This window comes from Anabrus simplex, chromosome 14 (assembly GCF_040414725.1).
Source record: "Anabrus simplex isolate iqAnaSimp1 chromosome 14, ASM4041472v1, whole genome shotgun sequence".
Lineage (NCBI taxonomy): Eukaryota > Metazoa > Arthropoda > Insecta > Orthoptera > Tettigoniidae > Anabrus > Anabrus simplex.
Window position 1 is genome coordinate 88,140,085 of NC_090278.1, and position 23,025 is coordinate 88,163,109.

Genomic DNA, 23,025 nt, shown 5'->3' on the forward strand with positions numbered 1-23,025 from the left:
ATGGACAATACACTTGTGTTAAATGACCCACCCCCATCGGATCGTAACCGTGCTTCCTCTACTAAGGTTGATGTGTATGCTCTTAAACCTGAAACGCAGACATACGATGATACCCATAAAGGCCCCTATCTAGTATTTGTGGAGGCCATTGATGTAAGTAAGAAATTGGACAGTATACATCCCATGGCTTTGGGAAAACTTTTTTATGACCGTAAATTTTCAGGTGTTACTCAAATTGCTCGGCGAGGTCGCCATAGGATTCAAATTGAGTTTCAGACAAGCACAAAAGCTAATAACTTTCTCACCAATCCTATCTTAAAGGAAAAAAATCTTAAAGCGTTTATTCCTTCCGCGTCACTATATAAGATCCGAGTTATTCGATGGGTTGATAAAGATTTGTCCGTAGAGGAAATTTGTCAGGTTGCTGAATCGACCGCCCCTATCGTTGGAGCTCAGAGAATGAACCGCCGCTCCGTTCAGGATGGCCGGGTCAGTTATATTCCAACTGGCACCATTAAACTCACATTTCGTAGCCAGACTTTACCTGCCTTCGTCTCCATTTATCGGGTTCGAACCCAGGTCGACCCGCTTGTCTTTCAACCGACTATCTGTCGGCGATGCCAACGATATGGCCATACCAGAAAAAAACTGTAGGGCTCAACTCCCTCGATGTGCCAATTGCGCACAAGATCATGAAACTACAGTATGTAAGAATCCTACCAGACTTTGTCTCAATTGTTCCGGGGAGCATTCCGTGGGATCTCTACAATGCCCAGAACATAAACGACAACACGCTATGAAAAAACAGCAGGCTTTGGAAGTTTCTCCTTTATCCTCCGAGTCCTTTTTTACCCCAGTGTCCAATAGATTCAGCTCCCTTTTGACCCTACAACAATTTCCTCCACTCCAGAAATCTGCGCCGGTTCTACAGAATCAGCAGCCCAGAAAACGTAAATTTACGGCGGTTGTCTCATCCCCCACTCCGAGTCCGGATAGTCACCAGGGTATGATGTCCAGGCTCAAAATACCTCCCTCAGCTACGACTGCCATATCTTCCACTGCCTCTGTATCCGGGACGAGAACTCCCTTTCCTTCCCAGCAGGCTGTGTCGCCTGCGACCGCAAAGCCAGAAACATCCCGGGCTTCAAACCCGGTTTCGAAATTAATTCCAGCTATTTCCGATAAACTTGGGGCGTATGCTAAGGCAGCTGAGCACGATGCCATATGGTCAAAAAGGCTTCTAAAGGTAATCGCCCACTACACCGCGCCGCGCCGCGCAGCGCAGCCGAGAAGAAATTTCCGTGGTCTGCTTCTTGTGAAATGAAATGGCTTAACGCCCACTGCAGGGAGCCGCGCCGCGCCGCGCGGAACAAGCTTGTGGAATTTCCGCACCAGAAGCCCCTAGGTTTCTGGAACGGAACTTTTTCCTTTCGGCGCGCTTGTATGGGCGAGGGTAGAAGGAAGGAATAACGGAAAGAATGTGGTTTCGTGGCGTTTCGGCAGTCTTCGTGAGTCCTCGACTAGTGCCAGCACGCTCGTACCTTCACGCGGTTAGTGGTATTGTGCACTGTACGCCTTTCTCGGCGAAAGGTGATATTATTTTCTTGCTCTACACACGGCTTTTTTTATTTGCTAGTTGCTTCACGTCGCACCGACACAGATAGGTCTTATGGCGACGATGGGACAGGAAAGGGCTAGGAGTGGGAAGGAAGTGGCCTTAATTAAGGTACAGCCCCAGCATTTGCCTGGTGTGAAAATGGGAAACCACGAAAAACCATTTTAGGGCTGCCGACAGTGGGGTTCGAACCTACTATCTCCCGAACACTAGATACTGGCCGCACTTAAGCGACTGCAGCTATCGAACTCGGTACACACGGCTTAACTAGGTTCAATAGTTCATAGAATTTTTCTTGGGACATACGAAAGCAGTGGGAAAATTTACTTCGGTCCTTTAGTAGATCAGGAAATAAATGGTGAAACTCTCCGTACGTTTCCCTTTTCTCATAAATGTTGTGGACCAAAACTTTTCTTTCGCGTTTTTCTTCTTCCTCATTTGCAAATATCGCAACCGCAAATAATAAGTCCTCCTCGGAACTGGAACTCATATTTCTGTGTGAGCTGCACTTCCCCAACTGAAGAGAGGCGGCGCGTTGAGGTGTGCTGTATGGGCGAAATCTCGGAAAATGGCCCGTGGAATGTTACACAAGCTTGTTCCGCGCGGCGCGGCGCGGCGCGGCGCGGCGCGGTTCCCTGCAGTGGGCGATTACCTTTACTCTACAGGAGGAAGTGGTGGCTCTTTTACGCAACCTCGAATCTTCTGTTGCTTCACAGAATAGGTCTACCAGGAATGCCGGTAGTAATGTAACCAAATAACACGTATTCCCTCTGATAATGGTTGTCTATCTACCTCATATAATATTCATTCCCAATTTCGCGGTACCACAATATAGACGTGTTCGATTCTCGATATCTAACCGTAGTTACCTTATCCATTTCTTTTCTCTCTCCCACCCGGTCTAGTAGTTTCGATACCTTTCTTTCTCCCCTCGGTGTTGCCCGGTCTGTTTGTGATTAGTAGAAAGTCGCCAAGTATCGGTCGCTTTGGCGTGAAGATTAGTCCCCTTGTGTCCTTGTGTTTTTTCCTGTGTAGTCGTGTTGTTTCATTCCTTACTTTCCCACCTTTTTTTACACTTTTGACTTTATTTGTCCACCTCCTCCATACTTTGGTTTCTTTGTTCGGTTACGTGGCTGGGTATACCGCTCTCAAGCGAAGCCCATTAAATCATGTAGACAAGACAAGACAAGACAAGACAAGACAAATTTTAATAATAATGTTATTTGCTTTATGTCCCACTAACTACTCTTTTACGGTTTTCGGAGACGCCTAGGTGCCGGAATTTAGTCCCGCGGGAGTTCTTTTACGTGCCAGTAAATCTACCGACACGAGGCTGACGTATTTGAGCACCTTCAAATACCACCGGACTGAGCCAAGATCGAACCTGCCATTTTGGGGTCAGAAGGCCAGCGCCTCAACCGTCTGAGCCACTCAGCCCGGCAGCTAAATTTTAAGAATGTACACTGACTGACAGAGCAAATGCAACACCAAGGAGGAGTGGTTCGAAAGGGATGAAAGTTGGGGAAAAAAACAGAGACGGCACGGACGAATAATTGATGTTTATTTCAAACCGATATGCAGGTTACACAATGCGCACGGCATCGACTCAGTAGGATGTAGGACCACCGCGAGCGGCGATGCACGCAGAAACACGTCGAGGTACAGAGTCAATAAGAGTGCGGATGGTGTCCTGAGGGATTGTTCTCCATTCTCTGTCAACCATTTGCCACAGTTGGTCGTCCGTACGAGGCTGGGGCAGAGTTTGCAAACGGCGTCCAATGAGATCCCACACGTGTTCGATTGGTGAGAGATCCGGAGAGTACGCTGGCCACGGAAGCATCTGTACAGTACACCTCGTAGAGCCTGTTGGGAGATGCGAGCAGTGTGTGGGCGGGCATTATCCTGCTGAAACAGAGCATTGGGCAGCCCCTGAAGGTACGGGAGTGCCACCGGCCGCAGCACATGCTGCACGTAGCGGTGGGCATTTAACGTGCCTTGAATACGCACTAGAGGTGACGTGGAATCATACGCAATAGCGCCCCAAACCATGATGCCGCGTTGTCTAGCGGTAGGGCGCTCCACAGTTACGGCCGGATTTGACCTTTCTCCACGCCGACGCCACACGCGTCTGCGGTGACTATCACTGACAGAACAGAAGCGTGACTTATCGGAGAACACGACGTTCCGCCATTCCCTCATCCAAGTCGCTCTAGCCCGGCACCATGCCAGGCGTGCACGTCTATGCTGTGGAGTCAATGGTAGTCTTCTGAGCAGACGCCGGGAGTGCAGGCCTCCTTCAACCAATCGACGGGAAATTGTTCTGGTCGATATTGGAACAGCCAGTGTGTCTTGCACATGCTGAAGAATGGCGGTTGACGTGGCGTGCGGGGCTGCCACCGCTTGGCGGCGGATGCGCCGATCCTCGCGTGCTGACGTCACTCGGGCTGCGCTTGGACCCCTCGCACGTGCCACATGTCCCTGCGCCAACCATCTTCGCCACAGGCGCTGCACTGTGGACACATCCCTATGGGTATCAGCTGCGATTTGACGAAGCGACCAACCTGCCCTTCTCAGCCCGATCACCATACCCCTCGTAAAGTCGTCTGTCTGCTGGAAATGCCTCCGTTGACGGCGGCCTGGCATTCTTAGCTATACACGTGTCCTGTGGCACACGACAACACGTTCTACAATGACTGTCGGCTGAGAAATCACGGTACGAAGTGGGCCATTCGCCAACGCCGTGTCCCATTTATCGTTCGCTACGTGCGCAGCACAGCGGCGCATTTCACATCATGAGCATACCCCAGTGACGTCAGTCTACCCTGCAATTGGCATAAAGTTCTGACCACTCCTTCTTGGTGTTGCATTTGCTCTGTCAGTCAGTGTATTTAAGAAAAAGCTGTATGTATGTTCAGTCCGTCAGCGCTAACGCTGGTGGGATCCTCAACAGCTCTGCCATCAGCTGTCAGACATGGTCTAGGCATCACTGAAGAGGCGTACTAGGGAAATGAGTAGTGAGGTAGTTTCCCGTTGCTTTCCACACCGAGCCAGAGTTGCTATTACATATCAGTCTGCCAAGCCCACTGAAATGCATGCACCGACCGACCCTATGAGCAACATTTTCACACCATTCATAGCAGGGACTGGCTGCCACGAAGGGCGTGAAAATGAAAGACTCCCTGGCCTCGAGTGCTCTAATACCGTCGGGGTCGGAAAAGAACAAGAGTTGAACAAGGGAGGTCGGATAGGATAGATGAAAGTGACGAGCCTGGCACAAGTAAGTGGAAGCATTGTCAGGACTCAGCTAAGGGCCGCGTGGTCGCCATCCCACACTCCCAAGTTGAGAGCCTCTGGGTCCCATTTTAGTCGCCTCTTACGACAGGCAGGGGATACCGTGGGTGTTATCCTACCGCCCTCACCTACAGCGGCAGGATGTGTTAGATGGAATGTAAAGTATTATTCTGACCGTATGGGATTTTTTTTGTGTGGGACCAAAGGAGAAATAGTGCATAATTTTAGACGCAGTTGTCAAGGCACAAATGACCTTGCTGTAGCAGTAATAACAATGAGGATAAAACAACAAGAATAGCTAAAATTAAATACTGGCAATGATATTCGTATTTAATGTTCCTCAGGAGAGATACTTACGGCGAGCCGCGTAGCAAGAGTGAAACAAGTTCATTAAATACTATAATTCCTTTTCCTAGAATTTGCGAGAAAATACAGTATTTTGGAAACAGACCACATTTGTTTACGTTGCACCGTCTTATGTGACGATGGGATAGAGCAGGGACTGGGAAGAAAGCGACCGTGGCCTTAATTTAGGTGCAGTCTGCTGTGGAAAAGGAAAACAATCTTCAGGGCTATCGACAGTAGGCTTCGAACTCAATATCTCCCGAATGCAAGGTGGCAGCTGAGCTACGTGACTCAAACAGCGTAGCGAACTCGCTCGTACAACAGACCACTCCTGAAAGGACTTAACTGATTTAGAGTATAATAGGCTAATAAACATACTTTGTAAGCTTTATTTTTCCCAATTTACCAAAATACTGGGATCGGCGTTATTTTTCCATCTTGAGGCAAAACTATATAGTGTGCATATGGTTATCTACTGCACCCCGGATGTTTGTTTACACGTGATGCTAAACTTCGGCACGACACACCAGTGATGAAATACGTAGCTCTCGGGTGAGACTGACGATGTGGTGGGGAGAAGTGGTACTCCCCACTTTCAACTCAGACCGTCTTCAAGTTCATCTAAGAATATATCGGTCCTTACAGTTACCTGCGAGATTTATTTTCGTCTCGTTCGGAGGAAACCATCATAAACGGTGACATTGTACAGCAATATATGATGGATAATACTAAGGCAACAGAATCCGAAAGTATGAATAATGGAGACATTGAAATCAACGTTCACGATAGTTTCTTACAAGAATACACTAGCAAGTTCGATAAAAATAACCACTCATTACCACCAGGTAAGTGGAAAATGTATTCGTCTTTCTATCCAGAATGAGAAAATACCATGTATATATTTACTTTTAGTAATTAGACCAGTACAGATGTGTTACTCATACTGATTCATACAAGCATGTGACACGTCAGGGATCATACGATGTTGCTCAGTGACGTAACATGTAGTTGACAAACGTTTTTGATAATCGGTATGCAGTTTTATCACTAGCATATGCTATGCGAGTGCTATCTATTGTCCCATTCATGTAACTAAAATGTTGTTGACATTGTATTGCATTGATAAAAAGGTTAGTTTCTACCAAATACTGTATTTGTTTCTACTTTTCTGCTACTGTCTTTCTCAGCTTACCTAATATTGCTCTAATTGCAAGCTATCCCTACTTTATTCATCTGAAAACTCTTTTAAAATCCCCAATGTCTGCCATCTGTTGTTCTTATGTATGAACTAAATTGAGAATCCAATGACGTTATTCTGTTGTAGTAGTCAAAGATCTTTAAACTGTACATGTACGTGTAAAATGTTACTTGTCCAAGTCGCTGATGCATATGCCGGTCAGCTGATTGTGTGCAATTTTTAATGACAATGGAAATTAATTCATTAAATTTTCAATGCAGTTTTAATCCTGTTCATATTTTCTGCAAAAGATAAACTCTGTACATAGAAAGCTCATAATATTGTGTCAAATCGTCGGTGAGTGTCGTGGACCAGTTTAGCCGACAAATTATTGCTCTTTTTGGATTGCGTTTAGTTACATATCTACTGACCCTATTTACTTCCTGTATGCTAATTACTACCCGTTTTCTTTGGAATGGAGCAGAAAAGTGACATTGCTAGAATCTTTTCATGTTGAACCCAGCCTGTTACATGTAAGCACACTACTTGCATTTTGTGGTCTAAATATATACTATGTATTATTACCGAAAAATAAGTTATGTGAAATGTGACATACGAGTTAATTTCCAAGAGAACGTGGTAGGTAACGTGACAGACTTCTATTGATAGCTTTCCGTGTTTATAACATGGTATTAAACTTTTCTTTCGTTTTATTCTTAAACATAACTTTTGTGTGCAATATTTTTGTGCCAGTTAGGCTACTTTTTTTTTTTGTTTGTTTGTAGAAATCGAGTTCCTTTTACAGACCTCTTTATCCGGGTACTTTTACAGACCTGCATGATAAAATGTTAGAAGTTGTCATATTGTCACTAACAGGCACGTAGTGGTATTGGCACAGGTTGTTAATAAGAACATTGGTATCATAGCTTTCTTTGGTGGAAGTTCAGAAAAAGTTACTGGTAAAAGAATCATTTTAGGTTATGAATCAGTGTGAACATTGCACCCTGGAGACTGTTGTCAAATGATTTATCTCGTTAAAAAAAAAAAAATGACTGCTTAGGGGTTTTCCTTTTGAAATCAACATAAAAATACACTCTTTCCTCAATTATTTTATAATACTATTTATTGCAGCTGAAGAAATGAAGATAAATGAACCACATTGACGTAGAGTAGTTTCTTGTTCTATACAGTTCATAGTATTGTGTCTTTCACATGCTTGCTCACATCATTTAGCCTACACAAGCAGTCAGGACCCAGAACATGGGATCTTACTGTTTTACACACTTTATGGTGAAAACCATGTACAGCGAACCTGGTGACCATATAGCGTAAATCCATATTCTACTCGTGTCCAGTCTTGATTTATTACCACACCTGCCATGTAGAAAATGTACCATATTGTAGCTTCTTATAGCTCACTGTAGTTGGCACGAGGAGCTGAAGTCTTATCTTTCACTAGGAATGTTATTTACGGAAGAACATAAACCAGTCGGGATAGCGAATACAGTATGTTGACATGTTAAAAACTCATTTAATGAATCTTTCCTTCAGATTTTAAAGTTCCTGTAGTTGCCTTTTCGTTAATTACTGCCGTATTAATTCAATGCCATGTGGCTTTTGTGCATCACTTCCATTTCAAACAGTCTTATAGCTGTTTCTAGTGACTAGTGCGGAAGATGCTTAATGTCGCTGATGGATCTCACAGCCGCTACTGTTCTGTCTCACTGATGGATTGAGAAAGCTGATCATGTTACCTGGATAATAATCCCCAGGTACTTGTAGTGGTTATTGAGGTTCATTTTTTGTCCGTTACACAGGATGAAGTCACTGTCTGTTAATTTTCTTCCTTTGTAACAACTACCAGTTCTGTCTTGCTGATATTCCTGCCCATGCAGTAATTAACAAGACATCTTAACTATCCAATGCTAGTGGCATGTCATCTGCATACATAGGGTGTCTCAGGAGGAAGGGGCCATACATTAAGAGGTGATAGTATTGGTCATTCTGAAGTGAAAACATTATGTGAAAATGTGTTTTATTTTCAATAGTTTCCGAGATACAGACCGTATTGTGTGATTGTCAATTGCCCTTATGTGTAATTATTGTGTAATTGTCCATTTCCCTTTACAACTTATTCTCAAAAACACCCCCACCAAGTTCAATGCATTTTGCAGCTCTTGCAGACAGATGCTGTGTTGCTAATCGGAGCTGGTGTGTATCTTCTTTAATGTGCACACAAGCATTTAAAATGCGAGCAGGCAAGTCGTCCCTTGTTTGTACTTCGTTTTTAAGCAATCCCAGAAACAATAATCCAGCAGCATAAGGTCGGGTGATGTTGCTGCCGCCTGACGTTATTTCTTTCCTCAAGATGTTGTTCACGCTGGTGATGATAGGGATATAATCCATCCTCATGTAATGTGCGCCATAGGTGCGTGGAATACCGCTTTCCAGAAAGTTGTCCACAGCTACTCGTAGATCAATGTTCAACTGCTCATAGAATTTTTACCACTTCATTTACACTCAACTCTCGATTAACCAGGATAATGTAGGGTTAAGGCTTCCTGGATAAGTAAAACCGCGGTTAACCTGCAAAATGTTAAAAATAGTAAAAGTGAATTTGTGTCCTCATCCCAAGGTGGCACAGCTCTTTTCAGGTACACGTGCAATGGAGGTGAGCTGCATGTACCATTTCAACCATATACCAGCCCTCCTGTCAGTTTTAAATTTCTGGCAGTACCGGGAATCGAACCCGGGCCCCTGAGGACGGCAGCTAATAACACTAACCGTTACACTACGGATGCGGACAGTGTTAAAAATAGAACAGGCGTACTGAAAGTACAGTTAAAATGATAATAAATGATGCTGCTGTATTGTTTTTTATTAACTTACCCAATACGTTGCAGTAAAAGTAACACTGGGCACAATTAATAAATGGAAAAATATACAGCACTTTTTGTTGAAACTAATAATGAGTCATGGTTTTCTGCTTTTTTACCAAGAAACACTTTTTCTTTATTTTGCTTCTCAAGTTTCTCAAAACAAGTTTTTCAGTGATGAGAGCATCATCGTGGCAATATTATCCCGACCCTTTGTAATTCTGTATTACTGTAACTCCTAACACTCGTGCATTTTTAGTGTTTTTGATATCGTGGTTGATCTGGTTACAGTAAATAGAGAGTTGAGTGTACATCTTGTTCACCCTGTCATTCCGATACAACATGGACACTGGGGAGAGAACCACATTCACACAGTGTACCAAAGACCCTCGCAAACTCCTTTTGATGGGGTATTGTACGTTGAGGAAACTGTCATTGGTATTCTCGAACAGAAGCCCTCGCATTTTCATTGCAATAACCATAAATGTACACCATATTGCAGTGGCAGTTCGTGACATTTTACTCTGGCAGGGGTGTGCCGCCATCTCTTCCCCTCCCCAATCAGTTGAGTTTTCACTGACCAGCACCATGATACTTTTAGAAGAATAACAATAATAATAATAATAATAATAATAATAATAATAATAATAATAATAATAATCCGATGGCACTAGCTGAATAGAAATTTACTCGCATTAAAACATTAATTAACTACACTACAGTGGGATTTATGCACACACATTAATAGACTAACAGCTAATGCAATCCTGACTATTATGGAACTGCACTGTTTCACTGATCACAATCACAAGTCATAACATTCATGAAAACAAATGGTGTACTCCCGAATTTCTCTTTCCTTGCTCAAATTTCAAAGCATGACAACGTATTTAACAATGTGATCACACTACGAATAATGCCGTCATGTTATGGTTACATTTAGAATCTTTATTTTAACTTCTTTATAGAACTGAATTGTTTAAATAGTCAGTATAATGGAATTCATTTGTAAATGTTTTGGAATTAATCTCTAACAACAGTTAATATAAGACGTGAGGGGAAAAGCCTAGGTTCATTACAAAGTGTTGATGATGTGCTGAAGACTCTGCCGTTCAGCACTTACACCCAGCTGCGCTCTTCCTTCCCCTGACAAGCCGATATCATCCTTCCATGCTCCTCCCGCTCCCGCACCCTTGCTAAGCTCTTGGAACCTACTGAGGGCTCTACCGGACAGATCATACTAACCTTGCTGACCATACACCCGCCTGCACTCTTCCTTCCCCCGACAAGCCCACATCGTTCTTCCAGGCTCCTCCCGCACCCCGCACATTTACAAAGCGTGGGACCTACTCAGGGCTCTGCTGCCACAGTCCGAACGCCTCACGACTAAAGAGAAAACATTGAGCAGCCACGGTCTGAAAGCTGAAATAATTAAACATAACATTGTATAATTGAACAGCACACCACTATAAGTTCGACTTCGGTACATTTGTCAGTTTCTTTATGTAATCAGTTACAGAGTGAAATAACATTAATTGTTTTTGAAAAGGCGGTGGGACGGTGCCCAAAAGCCCTTCATGCACGAACCGCCACTGCCATATCAGCATACTCTTTGTGATGAAATACTCTTGGCATCACTGCAACAAACGAAATGTACAAACTGTGAACTATGATACTTTCTGCTAAGCCAACTATGTTAAACATACTATTTTATCAACAAACGTCACCATGGCCACCTTAGTGCAATTACACAAAACGGTCTGTCTCTCGGAAACTATAGAAAATAAAGCATATGTTCGTGAAATGTTTTCGCTTTAGAATGACCAGTACCTCTTAACGTATGTCCCCTTCCTCCGGGATACTCTGTAGATACTAGTTGTACTAGTGGGTACTTTTTGTAAGGATTTCTTTGAGGATTTTTATTACCTGTTAATTATGTGTGTAGATGTCGTTATTGTGACATTGATTGATATTTTACAAACTGTATTGTAGTTATAGAGTTGTTACAATATGCATTTCATTTTTAGTTTATTTTGTTTTGCGTTAAACTTTGTCCTCGTGGCAGCTTGGATTGTCTGGGAAGTAGTTGATCGTTGATCGTTTCAAATAAATAATAAAAATAAGTTATAACTATATATATTTACAGGCTGTGCTATATATATAATGTACAGTAATCCAACTGTCGTTGAGACTGCCACCAATCAGTCTAGCGACCTCGAAAACTATGGATTCAACATTAAATCTTTGTCACTTTGGACATTTTTCTTTTTCACCCTTTCTCATCTCCCCATGCCGTTGTGGGCTGAACTTTGACTTAAATGATTTGTGGTGTGTCACTATTTATCTCAGTGATCCCGAAAACAATGGTTTTGACACTAGTGTAGACTGTTTTCTTTTTTTTTTTTTAACGTCATCTCCTCCCCAACCGCATCCCTAAAGGTGCTAGCCTCAGTCATATTCAACATTTTCTTTTTCACCCCTTCCCATCCCGCATGCTGATGGGGGCTGACCTTGAACTTAAAAGAGCATCCAGAGTGTCACTATTCATGTAAGCGACCGTGAAAACTATGGATTTGTCAATAAAAATTGGTCGGTTTGTAATATACAGTATTTTACTTATCTCCCCCTCCTCTACCCTACCTGTAGTGGTGCTAGGGGTGTCTTACACCCAGAGTAGTTTTTTTGTTGTGTGCCAAGTTTGGTTGAGAGCTATACTGGAACATACACACGCATACATCCATAATCTCATCACTTTGGACATTTTCTTTTTCATGCCTTCTCAACCCTCATGCCAGTGGGGGATGACAGTATCTGGAGTTCACAAATATAAGGATGGGATGTTACCATCTAATCAATAATATATGCATTTATATTTTAAGTCACATTACAGTACTAGTTTCGGCCTTTATAGCTGAATATTTATAGTCCTAAGTTCTAAAATAGCACAGGTCACTGTTGTCTAATATCACTACCATTGTCTTAAAACACCTTTTGTACAGGGTGGGGCAGAGTGGGCTCCCTGATTTGATGGGTTAACTGTATAAAAACCGTACAAGATTATTACAAAAGCTTTTTATTTCTGAAATCTACATACAATGCCATTTTTTTTCATTTGGTTCTAAAAATGATATCGTCCAGGTGACGACCTTGACGAGCGACGCACATATTCAGCCGTTCAATAAAGTTTTCAAAAACTCTGCGCAGCATATCTGGCGTTATTCCAGCGATGACATCAGCAATTGCTTCCTTAAGGGCTTCCACGGTCCTTGGTCGAACTTTATAAACCTCAGATTTGAGGTAACCCCAAAGAAAATAATCGCATGGGCTTAAATCGGGGGATCGAGGGGGCCATGAAACATCCCCTCGTAATGAGATCACGCGACCGGGAAACTGTTCTTGCAGAAGTTGGCGAGAGCAACGGGCGGTATGAGCCGTGGCACCATCCTGTTGAAACCAAAAGGCTTCCATTTCCATTTCCTCACCATACTCTTCCACTTTGGGGAAGAAAAAGTTCTCCAACATCTCACAATAGCGCACAGCGTTCACAGTAACGGTTGCATCTTCCGATTCAAAAAAGTAGGGGCCAATAATGCCTATGGAGGACACAGCACACCACACAGTCACTTTTGGTGAATGAAGAGGTCTTTGGTGAAGATTGCGTGGGTTTTCAGCTGCCCAGTAATGAAAATTTTGCTACCAAACCGCCTACGAAATGCCCTCTGCGTCGCCACCACACTATTGTTATTTTTAAAAAACGTTTCGACTACAAAACTACAAAACCACGATGCTCGCCAGTCCACGGCATGGTGACTACTAACATGGCGTCTTTCCCCCCACCAAATGCTACTACTCCCACTCCGCTTACTCACGTGCACGCTCTTCAGTGATTTATTGAAACTAGGGAGTCCACTCTGCCCCACCCTGTAGTATTGTATTGTATTAAAATATTTTTTGTAGTAAAATAGGGTTGTTTAAAAGACTTGCCAGACACCAGTTATTTACATGTAAAATATAAGTACTATCTTAAGACACACAGGACTTGTTCAGTTGGTTTTTGAAGGAAGTGTAGGTGGTAAGAACGGTAGGGGTAGACCAAGGTATGAATATGACAAGCAGATTAGAGCAGATGTAGGATGCAATAGTTATGTAGAAATGAAAAGGTTAGCACAGGATAGGGTGGCATGGAGCGCTGTATCAAACCGGTATATGGACTGATGACTCAAACAACAACAACATATAAGTACTTTATCTTAAATTAATACATAGAATGATGATGTATTTGATAACCCACTCGCCAGGTGTTATTGTAGTATTTTGTAGTTTTTGATTGAGAAGGAACAACCTCATAGCTTGCAGTTGTGGTTTATAGCTCATAGAAGTACGAGTTGGAGAATGTCATGCTGTACCTGTTGCCACCGTTAAAGTAGCACCATTAACTTGTAACATTTCACGACACACCATCGAGTTTCAAATCTGAGGCTGTGTTTGTACAAGAGACGTTTCAATTTCAGAAACATGCTTCTTGCAGTGCCGATTCTGATTTGGATTTGTACATTCAGATCCCATTCCTGTGTTTGCCAGTATCCTGAATGCTTTGAACTGGGAAATCTTTCAGTGGTTTTTCTGTCCAGGATGATTATTTTCTGCTTGCTGATTACCATGATTTTTACTTTACTCTACGGTCATATTCCTTGCTTACTTTGTTGATACTGTTCAGAAGGAATTGTAGCTGTTATAAATGAAATGATAAGGAAATAATTGAGCGTGAAAGAGAAGCAGGAGCATTTCTGAAAAGTATCAGAGGCCTGGTTTGGAGCAAGAATGTCCCTCAGAGAAGCAAAAGAGTGATATACAGGACGTACTGCTTACCTATTCTGACATATGCAGCAGAAACTTGGGTAATGAGGCAGAGAGCCATGACTAGGACACAGGCAGGTGACATGAAATTTCTGAGAAGCAGTGACAAGAATGTATGCAATGAGAAATGAGAAGGTTAGAGATATAGTAAAAAAAAGAGTCACTACAGAACAGGATAGAAGCATCTAGACTTGGATGGTATGGACACATGAAGAGAATGACAGAGTTAAGGATACCCAGGAGGATGCATGAAATGGAGATAACAGGAGAACAACCAAGAAACAGGTGGATAAAAGGGGTGGAAGAGTGTGTGCAGAGAAGAGGAGAGGACTGGGCAAGATTGAAGAGGGAGAAGTGGTGGGGAGGCAAGAAGAGATGGAGAGGCGTATGTTCCAAGCAGACCTGACCAACAGCTGGAAACTGCAGTTGATGATGATGATGATGATGATGATGATGATGATGATGAATTGTCAGCAAATATCACAGTGTCATCTGCGTAGCAGATGGTGTTTATTTGCTTCCCATTAATCTTGATTCCTTTATCATCTTCATCAAGGGGACTTCGAGAAATGACTTTGTAGTATGAGGATACAACCTTGTCATCTTTATGTTTTCATTGTGATGTGCAGTTTGGATATGAGCTGTTTGGTTCTGGTATAGGTTCTTGATTGATCATCAATCTCAATAAGGGTCAGGCGATGAATAAGGATGTCATAACCTGCCTGGTGACCATGATCGTTAAGGCGTTGAGTCTTGAAGATCTGACTCCTTGATTAGCTGGTTCAAATCCCATCCATGGAAAATATTTCCACCATGAGAATATTGGTCGGCAGGGTCGGAGAGGTGGAGGCATACACTTTGCAGTTTTTGAACATAGACGTTGTTCCACTGTCTACTGCCTATGACTAGAGAGCCCTGCGGGGGTATACAAAATATTATCCGCATCTGCAAATGGTTATCCCCAGATATTGTGTAAATATTTAACTATATTACACCCAAGATAAGGGGCTGCCTGGCTGAGGTGGTAAAGGCATGCTTGGTTCACCCGGAAGGACGTAGGTTCGATTCCCAGTTGGGAAATCAAATTTTTTTTTTTGCTATTTGCTTTACGTCGCATCGACACAGATGTCTTATGGCGACGATGGGATAGGAAAGGCCTAGGAAGTGGAAGTAAGCGGCCGTGGCCTTAATTAAGGTATAGCCCCGGCATTAGCCTGGTGTGAAAATGGGAAACCACGGAAAACCATCTTCAGGGCTGCCGACAGTGGGGCTCGAACTCACTATCTCCCGATTACTGGATACTGGCCGCACTTAAGCGGCAGTCGAAAAATTTAAGATACGAGATTTCCACTTTCGGAGGTGCATATGGCCCTGATGTTCACTCATCCTACACCAAAAATGAGTACCAGGAGAATTCCTGGCGGCAAAGGCAGCCGGGCATAGAACTGACCACTACCCCACTAAGTGCCGAGGTTACGGATAGTGGAAGCCTTTACCTTCCACCCCTACCAGAGCCTTCATAGCCTGTATGGAGATGACTTTGCTTTTTACACACAAGTTACTGAAACAGGCCTGATACCTGGCGTCAGGGACATACTACAATCACAGGTTTATGAGGAATTTCCTCTTGCGACAACTACCGACATATTACAAACTATCCACTTCATTCCCGTATCGATAATTTAATCCAATCAATAAATGAAAAAAGGTTCCACCTAATCGAACTACTGACATATTGAATGGTTCTCTTTTGGAATCTTTGTTCCTTCCACTAATTGCAGGCAGGAACCAGTTACGCTTAGGTCAGATTTACGGCTTTATGGCCTCAAGGCTCTTTATATATCACCATTCTCCCATACCAAAGTCAAGGGTCACCTAACCACAAGCAAAAAATAAGGGTATACCTGAGTGAAAATCAATAAACTTCATTATTTAGAAATTAACATCAAAATTATCCGCACTGCCATACAGTTTGCATCTGTCAAGACACGAACTTCGTGGATATCTGCATCCGTGCACGGCTCTGCCTATAACATAAACTCATGTATACGTAGGCACATTACTTTGTAGAGGTGATCGCTAACTATAACATACATACATATTGTAGTTTCCTCTGTTTCTTATGGCTTGAATTTTCAACTATTATTGAAGCTTATCTTTCATACTCCTTCTCCGTATGGGTTAGAGTGGCAGAATATTACCACAGGGCCGTACGTGACTAAATAGGGGTCACACCTAGGGCTTCTCAACTCCACAGTGTGGGTTGGCAACCACGAGGCCTCTAGCTCAATCGGACATTGCTTCTACTTGTGTCAGGCTGATCAGTTTATTTTTTGTCTGACTTCCCTTGGTCATCTCTTTTTATTTTCTGATCCTGACGGTGTTAGGTGTGGGAGGCCTAAGGAGTCTCTTATTTTCACATCCTTCATTCTCCTTCCCTTTTCTCTTTCACCCTCATTAACGTTAAGAAAGAGCTTCCTCAACATTTCTGCCACTTTATACAAATCACCAGCAACAGTGACGAAGTAGAACACAGCAGCTTTCAGAGTGTATGGCATCTCATGAGTCTCCACTTCTTGGATATCAGCTCAGCTGGGCTGCATGGAGGACGCTTAATCATTTGAGGAATGGTGTTGGAAGATCTAGGGACAACCTCAAGAGGTAGGAAAACAGACAGAGCTTTGTGATTGCAGGGAATTACAAACTACCCCAAAAACCCAAACCCCATGGTGGAACAGACATGGCCTACCAAGCGACCGCTGCTCAGCACGACGGTTCCTCTCTGCTGTTATTCTTATCTTTCTATACCGGGGTTGCAATCTTAACATCAGATAGCCCCTCAATTGTAATCACGAAGGTTGAGTGGACCTCGAACTAGCCCTCAGATCCAGGTAAAAATCTCTGACCTGGCTGGGAATCGAACCCGGGGCCTCTGGGTAAGAGGCAGGCACGCTACCCCTACACCGCGGGGCCAGCTATTCAAACTAACCCACACATGTATAACTGTCATATATGCTCTGTCCAGCGTACACTTCAAGACCTTGTTCAACTGACCAAAGAGGGAATTGCTGTTGCTGATTATTGGAAGGGCTCAGTGTGTCCACACAAAATATATACTGGTATCTGTAAAGTGCCATGTATTGTGTGTAATTGTAACATGTATGTTTGTATTTTATCAATGTCCTGACACAAAATAATAATAATGTTAAGAGAGTATAGTTGACCACCACCCTCTCCCTCCCCCCTACCATCACCACCATCACATATGCTTTACACAGTATCAGTTGACATCCCCTTCTTTATAGTAATAAACCTCTGTAAGAAATGTAACAGTGTCAGGTGTAATATTATATTCCTTCATTGCTTGCCGCAGGTAGTTCTACGGAAGCTGCATGGAACTCTCGGCCCAGTATTCGAACAATGTCGAGGAAGAGGCCAAGAGAAGAGGATTCCGTTTCTAAACAGACTCCCAACACCAGTAGCATACCACCTCTCCAGATGGTAAGTTTGTATTCAATTTTGTTGTTTTTAGTACTGTCTATTCTGTATCTTCTTTGTAGCAACTTGGAGTGTAAAAAGAAAAGAAAACTTTATAATCAAGGGAACTTATGGCTCGCCCATGAATATAATTGTTTAACCTTTTGTCATACGATTATTTCTCTTGAAAATACACCCAAGAATGTGATATTTCTGTACATTTTTGGTTTTGAATTTTGCATCCAATAATGTTTCAGGTTCCTTTCTCATACTGAAATCCTTATGTTATGTTGAATTCTTGTCCATTGGCGGTCCTAAGGGAAGAGAATTTGTATTCGAATTCTGAATCTTTAATTCTATTCGTCTTGTAAATAGAACTACCATAATTGTTCTACATGTTATTATGGTATTATATGTTTTTGAGCTACTATCTCCATCATTAAGGAGAAATTGGAAAATATTTCCTTTTCAGTGGTGCGATAAAACATATTTCTTGCTTCATTATCGTCATAATCATCATCAACCCAAAATTGTGATACAGGGTAAAATGGGCATTGTATGAAGTACTACTTCTGGTTACAATTTATGGACTTCATTGTCAAAAATCCGTATTGATGATATGTATTTATAATTGAGATATTTTCCACCTTTCAATACATTATATTATTTTTTGGCTTATTGAGAAAAAACACGTAATTAGTCAAATACATGCTTCGTCCCTCTTTATGGGACATCTTCATGTTGGAAAATAAATTGTCTTAAAAAAAGGCATTAGAAAATATTTTTAAAAGTTCTTAAAACAGTTGTGTATCTGACTTCTTCTTGTTAAATGCTATATTGTCCTATTAATATTTTATTGCCTTGTATTGATGATTTTTAGAGTTTAGAAGTTTATGACCTAAAGAAGTACAAATTATACAAGCAAATACACCCTAAGCTGGGCTGCATGGCTCAGACGGTTGAGGCGCTGGCCTTCTGACCCCAACTTAGCAGGTTAGATCCTGGATCAGTTCGGTGGTATTTGAAGGTACTCAAATACATCAGCCTCGTGTCGGTAGATTTACTGGCACGTAAAAGAACACCTGCGGGTCTAAATTCTGGCACCTCGGTGTCTCCCGAGAAGTGTAAAAGTAGTTAATGGCACGTAAAGCCAATAACATTAAATTATTAGCTGTCTCTGTGGATCAGTGGTAGAGTGTCGGCCTCCGGATCCCAAGATAGCGGGTTCAAATCCGGCAGAGGTAGTCGGATTTTTGAAGGGCGGAAAAAAGTCCATTCGACACTCCATGTCGTACGATGTCGGTATGTAAAAGATCTCTGGTGACACATTTGGTGTTTACCCGACAAAATTAATTAAATCTCAGCCAAAGACGCCCAAGAGAGTTCCGGTTTACTCGGTCTGCCATCTAGTGTGCCTAGAGTAAAACAGAACGTCAAAATTGATGAGCAGAGAGCCAGATGGCGTCAAATTGAAATGCCTGCACACGGTAGCTTAGGCCATACGATTATTATTTTATTAAATTATTATTAATATTCCCTAAAACCTAGCTAAACATGGCCTAAAAAAAATTAAAGTTTGACAAACACTTTAGGGATAGGTTACAGGTATTAAGAGTATTACTTACATTAAACGTGTCAAAAAGTGACTAGCAGTAATACAGCAGACTCGATTAATAATGCAGACTGACAGAGCTGCAGCCGTTAAATTAAAACTTTATACTTCATTCAGTATCATAGCCCTGAGGTGCAGTTCTCGCTCTGTTTTCCTAAGAAGGAACCAAAAATTATTAGAATATTTTTGCCATCTGTCGGCGTATATTCATACAGCATCTCTTTCTTGGAATCATGGCTTCTAAACCTGCTACCTTCCTATATTTATGCTGAAGAGAAAGAAAAATACCTCTGTTACAGTATTTTGAAACCCTATGTTTGAATATCGACGCAGATAACACATACTTTGTTAAAAAGGGCACAAAATTGTTCAAGATGTAACAAAATATGACCTTACATCACTCAAATGAACAAAATGTAATCAAAGCAATAGCAATGGCCGAAAGATGCATTTATATGCAACATCAAATTCTTTTAAACGGGGTCAGGTACCCGTCATTTACACTTATTTTTCAGATTTAGGGTGAAATTACCTCAGGAAAGAAGTATGACTTTTCCTTAACATTTAAAAATCTTCAGTAAGCTGTCTGGTTGTGTTTTTGAAGTTGTTGAGAGACCAGACTAACGAATGGTTCATCGAAAGGGGGGTAGCAGCCTTTCGGTTGTTGCAAGGGCGGCAGTCTAGATGATTGACTGATACGGCCTTGTAATAATACTCAACATGGCTTAGCTGTGTTGATACTGCTACACGGCTGAAAGCAACGGGAAACTACAGCCGTAACCACCTCCCGAGGACATGCAGCTCTCTCTGTATGAAAGATGTACTGATGATGGCTTCCTCCCGGGTAAAATATTCCGGAGGTAAACTAGTCCCCCATTCGGATCTCCGGGTGGGGACTACACGAGAGGGGGCGATCATCAGGAAGATGGATACTGACATTCTGCGAGTCGGAGCGTGGAATGTTAGGAGTTTGAATCGTTGTGGTAGGTTAGAGAATCTGAAAAGGGAGATGGATAGGCTAAAGTTAGATGTAGTTGGTATAAGTGAAGTACGTTGGCAGGAAGAACAGGATTTTTGGTCAGGCAACTACCGAATTATCAACACGAAATCAAACAGGGGTAATGCAGGAGTTGGTTTAATAATGAATAAGAAAATAGGGCAGCGGATAAGCTACTACGACCAGCATAGTGAAAGAATTATTGTCGCCAAGATAGACACCAAACCAATGCCCACCACAATAGTGCAGGTCTATATGCCTACTAGTTCAGCGGATGATGAAGAAATTGAAAGAATATATGAGGAGATAGAAGATTTAATACAATATGTCAAAGGTGACGAGAATCTAATTGTGATGGGAGACTGGAACGCAGTGGTAGGCCAAGGAAGAGAAGGTAGCACAGTAGGAGAATTTGGATTGGGACAAAGGAACGAAAGAGGAAGTCGGCTGGTTGAATTTTGCACTGACCATAATTTAGTCCTCGCCAATACTTGGTTCAAACACCACAAACGACGGCTGTATACGTGGACGAGACATGGAGACACTGGAAGGTATCAAATAGACTTCATTATGATTAGGCAGAGATTCAGAAACCAGGTGTTGGATTGCAAAACTTTCCCAGGAGCAGACGTGGACTCTGACCACAACTTGTTGGTCATGAAATGCCATCTGAAGTTGAAGAAATTGAAGAAAGGAAAGAATGCAAAAAGATGGGATCTAGACAAGTTGAAAGAAAAGAGTGTGATGGATCGTTTCAAGGAACATGTTGCACAAGGACTAAATGAAAAGGCCGAAAGAAACACAGTAGAAGAAGAGTGGAGAGTCATGAAAAATGAAGTCAGTAGGGCTGCTGAAGAAATGTTAGGAAGGAAGAAAAGATCAACTAAGAATCAGTGGATAACTCAGGAGATACTAGACCTGATTGATGAACGACGAAAATACAAGAATGCTAGAAATGAAGAGGGCAGAAAAGAATACAGGCGATTAAAGAATCAAGTGGATAGAAAGTGCAAGGTAGCTAAGGAAGAATGGCTGAAGGAGAAGTGCAAGGATGTCGAAGGCTGTATGGTCCTGGGAAAGATAGATGTTGCATACAGGAAAATCAAGGAAACCTTTGGAGAAAGGAAATCTAGGTGCATGACTATTAAGAGCTCAGATGGAAAGCCACTTCTAGGGAAAGAAGACAAAGCAGAAAGATGGCAGGAGCATATCCAACAGTTGTATCAAGGTAACGATGTAGATAATTTCGTTCTGGAACATGAAGAGGCTGTTGATGCTGATGAAATGGGAGAACCAATTTTGAGGTCAGAGTTTGACAGAGCTGTGAGTGACCTAAATAGCAACAAGGCACCTGGAATTGATGATATTCCCTCTGAATTACTGACTGCCTTAGGAGAAACCAGCATGGTAAGGTTATTTCATTTAGTGTGCAAGATGTATGAGACAGGAGAAGTCCCATCCGATTTTCGGCAGAATGTTGTTATACCTATTCCCAAGAAAGCCGGTGCTGACAGGTGTGAAAACTACCGCACTATTAGTTTAGTATGTCATGCCTGCAAAATTTTAACACGTATTATTTACAGAAGAATGGAAAAACAAGTTGAAGCTGAGTTGGGGGAAGATCAGTTTGGCTTCAGAAGAAATGTAGGAACACGTGAAGCAATCCTGACTTTACGTCTGATCTTAGAGGATCGAATCAAGAAGGACAAGCCCACGTACATGGCATTCGTAGATCTAGAAAAGGCATTCGATAATGTTGATTGGACCAGGCTATTTATGATTCTGAAGATGATAGGGATCAGATACCGAGAACGAAGAATTATCTACAACCTGTATAAAAATCAGTCTGCAGTGATAAGAATCGAGGGCTTTGAAAAAGAAGCAGCAATCCAGAAAGGAGTGAGGCAAGGCTGCAGTTTGTCCCCGCTCCTTTTCAATGTTTACATGGAACAGGCAGTAAAGGAAATCAAAGAGAAATTTGGAAAGGGAATCACAGTCCAAGGAGAGGAAATCAAAACCTTGAGATTTGCCGATGATATTGTTATTTTATCTGAGACTGCAGAAGATCTCGAGAAGTTGCTGAATGGTATGGATGAAGTCTTAGGTAAGGAGTACAAGATGAAAATAAATATGTCCAAAACAAAAGTAATGGAGTGCAGTCGAACGAAGGCAGGTGATATAGGAAATATTAGATTAGGAAACGAAGTCTTAAAGGAAGTAGATGAATATTGTTACTTGGGTAGTAAAATAACCAACGATGGCAGAAGTAAGGAGGACATAAAATGCAGACTAGCACAAGCAAGGAAGAGCTTTCTTAAGAAAAGAAATTTGCTCACTTCAAACATTGATATCGGAATTAGAAAGTTGTTTTTGAAGACTTTTGTGTGGAGCGTGGCATTGTATGGAAGTGAAACAGGGACGATAACTAGCTCAGAAAGAAAGAGAATAGAAGCTTTTGAAATGTGGTGTTATAGAAGAATGCTGAAGGTGAGATGGATAGATCGAATCACGAATGAAGAGATACTGAATCGAATTGGTGAGAGGAGATCGATTTGGCTAAATTTGACGAGAAGAAGAGATAGAATGATAGGACACATCTTAAGACACCCAGGACTTGTTCAGTTGGTTTTTGAAGGAAGTGTAGGTGGCAAGAACGGTAGGGGTAGACCAAGGTATGAATATGACAAACAGATTAGAGCAGATGTAGGATGCAATAGTTACGTAGAAATGAAAAGGTTAGCACGGGATAGGGTGGCATGGAGAGCTGCATCAAACCAG

General features: G+C 42.2%; 1 protein-coding gene across 5 annotated transcripts in view; it reads left to right on the plus strand.

The window, feature by feature from the left end:
- The first annotated feature begins 5,660 nt into the window (after positions 1 to 5,660).
- Pcyt2 (Phosphocholine cytidylyltransferase 2) overlaps positions 5,661 to 23,025 on the plus strand; it is a 101,906-nt gene continuing 84,541 nt past the window's right edge. For 2 of the 5 annotated variants that reach the window (XM_067158303.2, XM_067158304.2), the window contains exons 1-2: positions 5,792 to 6,096; positions 17,535 to 17,662. In XM_067158303.2, the coding sequence (XP_067014404.1) occupies positions 5,967 to 6,096; positions 17,535 to 17,662 (258 nt within the window). In that variant the 5' untranslated portion in view covers positions 5,792 to 5,966. Of the gene's footprint in view, positions 6,097 to 6,635; positions 6,786 to 6,826; positions 6,962 to 17,534; positions 17,663 to 23,025 lie in introns of those variants that run through there. The other 3 variants (XM_067158307.2, XM_067158306.2, XM_067158305.2) reach the window with 3 other exon arrangements.